The sequence below is a fragment of the Chlamydotis macqueenii genome, chromosome 16 (assembly GCF_036417535.1).
Source record: "Chlamydotis macqueenii isolate bChlMac1 chromosome 16, bChlMac1.mat, whole genome shotgun sequence".
Lineage (NCBI taxonomy): Eukaryota > Metazoa > Chordata > Aves > Otidiformes > Otididae > Chlamydotis > Chlamydotis macqueenii.
The window spans coordinates 15,519,140-15,530,614 of NC_141571.1; the positions used below are offsets into that span (position 1 = coordinate 15,519,140).

Here is an 11,475-nt window from a genome sequence, read left to right on the forward strand (position 1 = left end):
CACTCCGGGCAACTCTGCGGCAGCCCTTCCGTGAGAGCTGAGCCAGCCGCAGGGATGGGCTCCTGTCTCCATCCGCTGACCCTCCATCCTCGCCTCCTTTTACCCATCCTCTCGGGAGAGCGGAAGGCCCAGCCCCGGGATCACTGAGGCTCAGGCACAGGCCTGCAGCGGGCACAGCTCAATGCTGGGCGCTCACCCTCGTCGAACCCCCTCTCCTTTCCCAGCTGCTCCCCCAGCTGCACAGCACTGCGAACCCGCTGGGGCTGAGCGCCGCAAACAAAAGGTTGTTTATCAGGACCAGCCGCAGCCTCTCCCGCGCTGGCTCGCTTTAATTAGCCCCATCAAAGCCGGCTGTGGCTCTCCCTCCTGAAAGGTTGCAGAACATCATTAATTCAGGCGCAGAAAGCAGCCATCTCCCGCTGAGAGAGGCCCCTCTGATGAGCCCAAAGCTGCTTCCTCTCCCCGAGCACCCCACATCTCTCCACCTTGTTCAGCGAGGCTGGGGGCTCCTTTCTCCTGGGGCAAAGCTGTGGATGGGCTCAGGAGCTGGAGGGGACAGACGGGACAAGCAGAAGCAGGGGTCTCACCAAGGTCTCGCTCTCCATCCCATCCATGCTGCAAGCCCAGCTGCTGTCTGCTTCGGTCACAGGCATCACCCACCGCTCATCTGTGGATCTGCAGTGGGACTGTCCCCCAAAAGCCCCAGGGAGGTGCAGCAGGGATGACAGCCCTGCTGGGGCTGGGCTGGAAACCAGCTCCTGCAAACGCAGGGTTCCAGGCGCCGGTGCAGGGGAGATGCAGGGGATGCTCCAGCTGCCCCTAGCGCTGCACTTCCACGGCCGGTCCTCCCCGTGCCCACCCCAGGGTTGCACGTGCCGTAACTCAGCTTTATTCGCTGCGTTTGTAGGCAAAGGGGTTTTAAAAGGAAAAAGCCTTTGGGGAAAAGAGATACACCGGGGGATCGCTCCCCCCTTTTTATTTATGCCAGCACGGCTGCGTGCAGCGTAGCGACGGCGTTCAATACCCCGGAGAGCCAATTACCGCACGGAGCGCCGCCAGAGCCAAGGCTGGGCTGTTCTCCGCTTCATTTTCTTCATGCAGTCACATCGTCTCGGAAAATCGCTGCTGCTCAGGGGAAGGCACAAAGCAGGTCCCAGCGTGGAGTCTCCTCCTCGGGGAGGGCAGGCGCAGCCCAGGCAGAGCTTTGGGGCTCCCCTTCGCATGGCAGGAAGGGGGCTGCGGCTGGGGCAGGGGAGCAGAGGGGCCACCCCCGGCAAGCACCAACACAAACGCTGTTGTCAGGTTTTTATTTCAATTTCATGAACATCCTGCCAAGAAATCAAACCACGAGAACAAAAGAATAGTATGAACCCCTGACAGGAGAGACGAGCTGCAACCCCAAAATTCACTGGGAGAAGTGGCAGGGAGGGGAGGGGGTTTCCAGAAATCGCTCAGGAGCCCGAGCCATGCAGATCTCGCCCGTCCTCCCCGAGCCGCGCGGCAGAGTGCAGCCAGGCAGAGCCCCGCCAGCCTCTGCCACGGGACCAGCGGTAGGGAAGCGAGTTCCTACAAACCTCCTCCGCAAAGCGAATCCCACAGCCGAGCGAGCCCCCTGCGCGCACCCCCCGAGGGCCCCAGCTCGGTGCTGGGCTCGGCTCTGCTGCACCTGGAGAGCCAACGCTGGGCCTGCAAGGTCGCACGGGTACCAAGCACCCTGCCTCCTACCCCAGCCCCGGCTGCCTGGGGGGCTTCGCCTGCACCCTGGGAACAAAAACGAACACACCTGCAGGGGAGAGAGGGGGCAAAGCAGGCCAGGAGCTCACTCTAGGTCTCTTCACACACACACTGATGGCATTGCTGGCGGTGCTCTTTAAAACCAGCACGCACGGCCACCCAGAAGCCAATCTCAGCTGCTGCTGGGCGTCTGCCCATGGGTTGGGCTCCTAGCCCTTCAGGCTGATCAGCCCCGTGCTCGGATAAAGAACTGAGAAACCATCTCTGCACAGAGCCCGCTCCGGCCGTCACCTGCAGCGAGGCCACGGCAGCTCCCCAGCGCAGGAGCGGCGAGAAGCCGGCTCCCTCCTCAGCGCTGCCCGCTTGCGTAACCCCAGCAGCGAAAGTGGTGCCAGCCTGGAGAAGCAGAGGAGGAGAGCCCACAGCACCCCGGCGGTTCTCAGAGCGCCAGGATGCACCCCAGCCACCGCCCCGTGCGGGGCAGGACCCCGTCAGCTGGGTGCAAACGGGCAGGCACCCTCAGAAGAGCACAGAAAGAAACAAAGCTACGGCCTCCTCTTCTGTTCTGCACACAGGGAAACCTTTATCGCTGCTCTGACACACGGGAACGTGGCCCCAAACGGGGAGAACTATAACGCTGCTGAAAAGACCCAAGTCCACCAAACGGGGAGCAAAGAGGGGAAAGTGCTCCTGTTTCCCAGGAGGCTGCTCTGGCCGCAGCCGTAAGCCTTGCGGTGGCTCCTCACATGAACATGTCATCATAGCCCGGAGGGGGAAGGTGGTCGGGATCTGGCCTGGAAAGAAATTCAGAGCAGAGTCAAACCAGGGGAGAGCTCAGTCCTGCAGCCAGGAGATCCAGGGGCAGCCCCGGGAGCAGGCTGGGGATCCCGGGCACAGCCCAGCACCTACCCCGATCTGCCAGCTCCTAATGGGCCGAAGGGGTCGAATCTGGCACCTGGTGGAACTGCTCCCGGGGGAAGCCGGCCTGGAATTCCCGACGATGGGTCAATGCCGGGCTGCGGGCGGCCAGACCGGAGAGGATCCACGATCATTCCCCCACTCCGACTTCTGGGGGGAGGAAAGGCAGAGAAGGAGATGAGATTGGCACCGGTGAGAGAGGAGCAAACCATGTCCCTGTGCTGCAGCAACGTGCCAGGGCACCAGCAAACCCCCAGTTCGGGGCACCACCGTGCCACCAAACCCCCAGGTCTAGCCGCAGACACGCACAGGGAAGCGACAGCCCTCGCCCGCCTGCCTTCCCCAGAGCCAGTGCCAAAACAGACACTCTGAGCAGCGGAGAGGCAGCTTCCCCCTTCCTGCGAGGAGCCATTTTGGGCATCGGCGGTGGCTGGCGAGTCCCGGTGGGCTGCTGACCACCCGCTGGGGAAGCGCCGGAACCGCTGGCCCTCGCTGCGGGCTCGTTCTCCTGTCCCTGCTCTGCTCTCCCCGGCGAGCAGCACGGCCTGCCCCGCGCGGTGTTGCAAGAGCTCGCGGCCCCAGCCGGGGCTCCCGCCAGCCTTTCCAAAGAGCTGCCTGGAAGTCATCTGCCGGCCGCAGCGGCTCCTCGGAGCTGCCCCACGCTGCGACTGCCATTCCTCACGGTCGGCTTTGTGCAAACGCGGCTGGAGCCTCTGGACACCACTGCCATCATACAAGTCATTAACAACGGCGCTAATGAGTTCCATTACGCCAGGCGGGCTGCCCAAAGCGCCCTGGGACAGCCGGGCCCCACAAGCATATGCCTGGGAGCCTGGGTCTCAGCCCCGGCGCTGGCAGGTGTCAGCACACAAATTGCTGCCATTTACAATCTTTTTTGTCATTTATAGAGAAACTTCTGACGAAGGGCTGGAGGCAGCGAGAGAAACAGGGTCTCTCCCGCAAATGAAGCCCCTCTCCGCGTGCTATCGGGTTTCCTTCCAGCCACCCAGGCTCCAGGCCTCTCCTTCCAGCCGGGGAGGACGTTTTTAGCTAGCCCTCTTCTAGCCAAACCCACGGAGAACCAAGTCTTGCAAGAGGGGAAAAAATGCGAGCCCCACAGGAGAGCGGTTCCAAAGAGGACTCCCTTGGGCCGCAGGACGCTCTGCAATGACTCCAAGAGCTGTTTTTTAGGTCTGACTGCGTGCTTTTAACTGGAAGGGAAGATGACAGCTTCTCCTTGCCCGACCAAACCAAAGACCAAGAGATGTATCTGGGAAGAGCAGTCCCCCAGGCTCCAGCCCTCCTTCTACCCAGGCTTTCTCTCGAGTGCCTCAGGCAGGCGGGAGGCTCACAACCAGGACCTGAAAATCTGTGGACTCGGCTTTAAGCCTCCCCTTCTCCAGACTGCTGGGCGGTAGATGCAGCAGCTGGTAACATTTTAAATTAGAGGCTTACATTCACTTAACGATGTATTCAGCTTTGATTTACTGAAGGAATTACTGCATGTTAAATGAATACAAGCTGATTATTAAGCAGACGCAGATTGCAACCTACCATCTATGCAAGAGCCAGGATCTTATTACAATATTAGAATCATATTGAGGTTCAGCAACTGTCAATTTGTCTCTTGCAATCTGCACTGAGCGATTGTCCCGTCGCCATCCACACTCAGAGACGCTCCCCCGCGCGCCTGAGCCAGGCGGACTCCAGCTGCTCCAGAGAACGTCCCCAGCCACCCCCACACCTCCCAAGGGCAGAGCAGGGGACGCTCCTCGGGCACGCAAAGCTCGACCTCTCCCAGCCACACTCACCCAAAAGGGTCCAGGTCATCCCCACCAACAGCAAAGGGGTTCGAGGGGGAAGGCCTGAAAGACAGAACACAGCGAGACGTTCAGCAAAGGGCAGACCTGGAGCGAGCAGGAGCGAGCGTGCGGGCAGCGCAGGGCAGCGCAGCGCAGCCAGCGTGGTTGCCGGTGCTGTGCTCACGGGTGCTCTCCCACAGCAAGCGCTGCAGCACCCAGCGGGCCCCGGGACCTGCGGGACCCTGCGTGAGCGGGCTGGCACTGGGAGCCACCCCGCGCCCAGGACGCTGCATGTCCTGCTCCGTGCTGCGGCGGGGCATGGACGCCGGTGAGCGCGGCAGGCTCGCGGGAAGCCTGCCGGGATGAAGGGGGCCCTGCTGTTCCCACCGCCCCAGGCTGGAGCTGTCTGTGGACGCTGGGAGTTTCCATGCCGGGGGCTCCCTGAGTGGTGCTGGGCTAGGCCAGGCTTTCCAGTGTGTCCCAGTCAGGCACACAATGACAGTCCTGCTTCCAGGAGAGCGAGGACAGAGGGGCGGTAGGCCTGCAGCCAGCTGTCCCATCTCCTTGCCAACACTACGAGCCAGTAACACGGATTCAGAGCCATGCCCAGCGCCGGCTGGTCTGCCCAGGCCTCCTCCAGGAGCATCTTGCATCCCGAGCAGCGCTGAGCCCCAGCAGATCGCAGCGGGGTTAAAGATGCAAGAGGTGACACGCGAGGCAGAAGCCAAGGCCAGTCCCCAAGGGATGGCAGAGCCACTGCAGCGTCTCCAACTTCCAGCCACAGGGGACTGCAGCTTGTGCAGGGAGAGAGCGGGGAGCCCGCCTGCCACATGCGAGGGATGGCGGGGCACGAAGGGGCCAGGGGGGATGGTGAAGGGGGTCCCAGGTGTCCTCTCCCCAGCTTTGCCCACAAAGGCTTTCAAAGGGAAAGCAAGGTCAGGACAGCAAGGAGAGGTCTCTGCTTCCCCCCCACCAGGCCCGCACCTCCTGGGCCTCGCCACAGGTGCTGGGCACACCGTCCCGGGAGGGCAGCTCTGCCGGCCGCAGCGGCAGGAGGATGAGAGGCAGCCCCGGCGCTGTGCCAGGTGAAGGCAGAGCTCCGCACGCACCCACGGCCTCTCCCCTCTGCCACGAGCACGGATCCTGCAAGCTCCGCCGGGGCCCACGGCCTGGTCTGACACCCAGCGCTCTGTGCCCCTCCTTCAGGCTGCCTGGCCCCCGACGGCCCCGTCCTTCCCGCTGCTGTCCCTGCTCCGCCAGCCCCGCAGCCCTGACGGCGCCTCAGCCAGCACAGCGGGGCCTCCCTCCTTCCACCCCACGCTCCTGGGTCTGTAGGTCTCCAGCTACGCCCCCCCGGCAATGCCAAAGGAGGGTCAAGCCACCACACAGCTCCAGAACAGACCGTCCCTCGGCAGGGAACTTAAATCAAACCCAAGTGCGTGGCCACTGAGGCCGAGACTGGCTGGGAAGGGTTTGGAGCCTCGTTGCTCCCTATCCCACTGGTGCGAGAACGGGACGAGAGGTGAAGTTTGGAGAGCTGCACCAGAACAACGTCCTGTCTAACAGGGGACTGCCAGCAGCCACCCGTTCTTTAGAACTCACCAGGACGGTGCTCTCGCGCCTGCCGGCTGCCGGGGAGGGACCCTGAGGGGGTCGTAATCCTGGGGCAAGTCAGGATCCTTCTTCTCAGCCTTAGGCTCCTTTTTGGGCTTTTCTGCAGGGGCCCCGAGGGGAGCGATGATGCCCGAAGCAATCCTTGTCCTCAGCTCCTCCGTGTTCTTGTACACCCTGCAGGGAGGAGAGGCGAGGTGGTGGGCTGGAGACGCCACGGCACTGGGGTGTCCAGGCTCCAGGCTCCTCGCAACCTGGTCTCTGCCCCCACGCGCCTCCCTCCCCATGCTGGTGGGACATTTTCTCCCACGGAAAATGCCAGGAAACTGAGGTTACTTGTGGAAATCGTCCAGGTGCTCCGGGTTGATGTAGTTGGCCAGCGCCAAGGTCACATCTGCCACCTTCTGAGATGTGCGATCCTGGCAAAAGACAGGTGAAACACAGAGTCAGCAGCCCGGCAGAGCAGGGAATGAGGGAAGGAGCAGGTACAACCATAGCTAGGACACAAGGAACGGGCTTGTCTGCTTCCTGCCACATCCCTGTGCTGTGCCAGAATCCCCAGGAGCAAACAAACTCCAGTGTACAGCAAGGCTCTCCCTGCTCGCTCCCGTAATCTGGGCTGCAAAGGGTGAAAGCAAAAACACCCTGGGCAGGTGCTTGTGGGGGACAGGAGAAAAGATCTGCAGAAAAATCCTGTGCCGGGAAGAGGACACAAAACGGGCAGCTCCTGGGCCAGAGCATGCAAGGCAAACCGCATCGCTGCCCCACTGCAGCTGGTGTTCGACCGGATTCATGCTGGGCCACATTTGCTGCACAGACAGGGCTGCAGCCCCTGACACCCCCTGGGTTTGCCCCATCCTGAGGGACAAACACTGCTGCAAAGCAGAAGAAGTAACAGCAAAACTTTAAGAAATGGGCGCTGCTGTTCTTTGCACATTTTGGGCAGCAGCAGCCGCTGCACCTGAAGGACCCCAAACCCAGAGGGATGAGCCTGGGTGCTCACCATGACATTGAGGATCATACTGTCTTCCACCATGATAGCCTTCAGCAGCAGCTCACGGGCATCATCTGTGGACTTGTAGCGTAGCGTATACACCTCCTTGTTGGCTTCCCAGCCGGCGGGCAGCAACTCTGACTTCTTCTCATCAGGACCTGGCTACAACAGGACAGACATGCTGCTGAGACCCTGCCCACGAGTCCAGCATGCTGCAGGGCCAGAGGGACCTGTGTTGGCTGCACAGAGATATCCAGGAGGGGATCTAGGTCTCTAGGAGTGGATCTATTTCTCCAGGAGGGGATCCACCCTCCCTGCTATGGCACCAGGCACCCCCCAGCACTGGGGACCCCCCAGCACATGTCCCCCCCAACACTGCACTGGACACTCACCTTTTGGGAAGGGGTTCCCCTCCCCAGCACCAGGAGCCCCTCAGCACCACACTGGCCCCCTCCCTGGTATCGCACTGACTCCTCCAGCACTGGGAGCCCCCACCACCCCCACGCTGCGCTGACCCCCCAGCCCCGGGAGCCCCGCAGCCCACCCCAGCAGCACTGAGGTCCCTCAGGCCCCGCACCGACCCGGGTGTCCCCGACAGCCCCGGCGCCGCACGGGTCCCGCCCCACCCCGGCAGCTGGCGCCGGGCTCGCCCGAGCGGCGGCGGCGAGCGGCGCTAGGAAAGGCCGAGGCTCGGCCGCGGCCTACGCGGCCTCCGCGGCGGAGGAGCCCGGCGGCACCCGGGCCGGCCCGTACCTGGTCGCCGGCGCCGAGGCAGCGGTAGCCGTGCCGGACCAGCTCCCAGTGGACCCCGCAGATCAAGGCGTCCTGCGGGCGGGAGATGGCCACCCGCGCCCAGGCGTACAGCGGCTCCAGCCCCGCCATGGCCGCGCCGCACCGAGCAGGCGGGGCCGGGCCGCGGCTGCGGGGGAACCGCCCGGGAAAGGCCCCAGGCGCCGCACCGGGGAGCCGAGCGCCGCACCGGGCGGGCCGGGCCGGGCCGCCCCTCACTAGAGGGCCCCCGTCCCCTGCGCAGGGCCCGCGCCGCCGCCCCCGAGGGCCGGGCTGGGCCGGGGGCTCCGGCCGAGCCGGGGGGGGGTCCTCCCCTGAGGAATTTAACGCTTCTTCCTGCAGCGGGCGGGACGGGGCTCGCCGAGGGGTTCACTTGTGGGCTGGGGTCTACCCGACCCCCCCTTTCCTTTTCCCCTTCCCCTTTCCCCTTCCCCCTTCCCCGTCCCCCTTCCCCTTCCCCCTTCCCCCTTCCCCTTCCCCCTTCCCCTTTCCCCTTCCCCTTCCCCTTCCCCTTTCCCCTTCCCCTTTCCCCTTCCCCTTTCCCCTTCCCCCTTCCCCCTTTCCCCTTCCCCTTTCCCCTTCCCTTTCCCCTTCCCCTTTCCCCTTCCCTTTCCCCTTCCCCCTTCCCCTTGTAGAAAAGCATTAGAGCCCGCAAACAAGTCTGCACACACTAAAAAGTGCCTTTTCCCTGGGACCAAAGGCACCCAAGTGCTGAACGGCCATCAGCAGGGTCATTTCACTCCTTCCACAGCTCCCTTCTCTTGCCGGCGGTATGTGTAACACCTAAATTCTATTAAAGGTGCCACTGGAAGGTGCTGGGGGGCAATTTTCCTGCCCCTGGGGCAGAGGCAGTGCCCTGGCTGGGCTGCGGCTCAGGATCAAGCAGCCCGTGCTGGAGAACTCCATTGCCTGCTGCTTTCCCAATCCAAGCTCCAGCTCCTTGGGGACGCTCATCTTGACTTCATTATGCGTCAATTAATTAACTCGCACTGTCCACTCTTTCCATTTCCCCCTCAAAAAGTCACTGAGGCTGAACAATCAACCGCAGACCGGCAGGCCTGCCTGCCCGACGGCCTCCGCGGCTCGGCGCTGCCCGTTCGCACGAATCCACCGCCACGCTGGCCGAGAAGCCTCCGTGTCTCCCGCTATTTCCCCCGCCAGTCCCGGCTCCACGGAAAATGGCCGCAGCTTGAAAGCCGAGTGAGCCGCGCCGGCCACGCTGGACTCAGCAGGAAAGCTACGCCTGATTTTCCACGGGGCCGGGATTTCAGCGCGAGAGCTTTGCGAGGGAGGCGTCGGATGGGGATGTGATGAGAACAGCAGGAAATGCCTCCGCCGGAGCTTTTCCAGCGCTGGGCTTGTGATTCACGGCAGCAGGCAGCGTTTCCGCCCCGCGGCTCGCTCCCGGTGGGCCGCGGCCGCGGTTGCAGGCTTTGACGGCATCCACATTTCACTTTCCCGGCACAGCCTGTCCCTGGGTGGGCGAGGCGGTGCCGGGAGCTTTGTTCGAATGCCCCGTCCTGAGGCAGAATCTGAAATCGTGGGTCTTCCTCCGGAAACTTGATCCTAAATCCTGCATCCCAGCGCAGTAACAGGCTTCCCCTGCCTGCCTGCGGACCCACTGCAGGTGCAGGAACGTGTGGGTGTTTGGGATCGGCGACCACGGGAGCTGGCAGTGCCTCGGTGGGGCGAGAGGTGTCGGGAATCGCACGGAAGCTTGTCCTTCTGTGGTCTCACTTCCGTGTTCATCCTTAATTTATTTTCCTTTCCTCACGTCGTGCCGGCTGTCCTGCACCACACATGAGGGGTGACTTTTGGTGCAGAGACCCCCCCCTGGCCTGAGCAGCCCCTCCATGGGCACAGCACGGGGTGAAGTGGGATGCCTCCACGCGTCCCGTTGTCCCCTTCCCGTGGGGACCCTCCCGGGAGCTGGGTCTCCGCCGTACCTGAGCCCACGGCTCTGGGGGCTGGCGGCCGCTACATCAAAGCTGCGCGGTGCCCCGCCGCGCCGGCCCGCGCTGCCCGGCTCCCCATCGGCTCCTTCCTCTGCTGCAGCGTCTCACCCGCTCTGTGGCTCATTGATGATGAAAACCACTGGCCACATGAAAGCGGCTCCCCTAACGCGAGTCCGGGGCCTGCAAGCTACGTGGGAGGTAGCGGCCGGCACAGCCCCGTCTGGGATGCAGCGGCCAAGTCATTAACGAGGTGACGAGGATTGCAGAGCCGGCTCATTAGCGCTGCAAGGCAAGTGCGTCACGCTGGCAGACGGGCATGCCGGTGCCGCCGTCGGAGCAGGCGGCGCAAAGCCGGGAGCGGGAGCGATGCTGCGAGAGCCGAGCGAAGCCCCTGCAGCAGCTGGTGCCCCGGACGCCTGCACGCGTTGTCGGGATTTGTGCCCGGCTCTCGCGCTGCCCCTCCTGCCCGTGGAAATGCAGGGGAGGCTGCACGTGGCCCTTTTCCTCCCTCTTTTCCCCGGGAATGCGATCCACGGGGACATGTGGCCCGTGGAGAGCTGCTCCCCGCAGCAGCCGGGCCGGGGGTGACGTCCCGGGGGAGGCGGTGGCCGGAGCCGCCCCGGCAGGGCGGTGGTGCTGGGAGCAGGTAGAGGGATGCATCAGGCGGGGTCACCTCCGTCACCCAAACCGCAGCCTCCCTGACCTTCATACTTTCCTGCTGCCTCACTGCTCCCGCTGGATGCGCCCGCTGCGGTGTCGTAACCAGCAGAAGAGGAAACAGATTTCCCAATCGCCCGCCCCGCTGGCAGCCCGCGAGCCCTCCGTGCTGGGAATGGCAGCCGGCATGGCTGGGGCAACTGGCTCACCCCTGCGCCGTGCCGTGCCGTGCCGTGCCGTGCCGTGCCGCATGTACCGGGTACGGCCCGGGGCCCGGTGAGAGGCGGCAGAGAGGGGCTGAGGATAATCCCCGCTGATGCTGGGGTGTTGCAGGCTGCTGCCATGTGAAAGCATCATCCCTCCTTCAGGGTCAGCTCGCTGTTGCTCCTCTTCCAGGGATGGGAAAGCCCACGGGCATCACCTCGCAGCGCTGGGCACCAGGGGACGATGCTGCCGAATTTCCTGCCGGGCTGCCCGCGCTGCTCTGAGCAGGCAGCGCTTCCCAGCAGAGAGCTGGAGGGAAAGAAAGGATCCCCGCTGCGGAGCAGGGAGAGCCAGCGGCACCGGGGCAGCCTCCTCCACGCTCTGCTCAGCCGTCCGGGGCTTGCTGGCACGGAAGGAGCCACCTGAAGGTGACCGACCTCGCCGTGCCAAGGGACACCGGGTGGGACAGGGCATCGGGGGCTCCTGGAATGGGCTCTCACAGGGCTGCCGTCCTTGCCTGCAGAGGGGAGGGAGTCACTCCATGAAAATTTGGCCTCCTCTTCGTTTCCCCTAAATTCTATTCCAGGGAAAGATGACACGGAGGCAGGAGAAAGGGGGGTTTTCTCTGGGGAAGAAATTCAAACCACATGCAGGCAGGCTCGCTGCAGCAGCACAAGGGACCAGGGCTGCGAGGGAGCAGGCTCTGGGCAGCGAGGCCAAGCGTAAAGTCAGTCAGCACTCGGAGGCTCCGAACACGCCTGAGCGCCGTGCTTCGAGCAGGCGTAATCCCTGTCGCCGGGAAGCTGCCAGT

At 63.7% G+C, this 11,475-nt stretch overlaps 1 protein-coding gene across 1 annotated transcript; it reads right to left on the bottom strand.

The window, feature by feature from the left end:
* Positions 1-1,293: 1,293 nt before the first annotated feature.
* Positions 1,294-8,116, bottom strand: PSMF1 (proteasome inhibitor subunit 1). The gene is made up of 7 exons (XM_086760902.1): positions 7,813-8,116; positions 7,069-7,221; positions 6,402-6,484; positions 6,057-6,242; positions 4,464-4,517; positions 2,644-2,802; positions 1,294-2,528 (listed from the first exon to the last, which is right to left on the bottom strand). Exons 1-7 carry the CDS (start codon positions 7,939-7,941, stop codon positions 2,477-2,479), a joined length of 816 nt encoding a protein of 271 aa, XP_086617028.1. The 5' UTR covers positions 7,942-8,116; the 3' UTR covers positions 1,294-2,476.
* Positions 8,117-11,475: the final 3,359 nt, after the last annotated feature.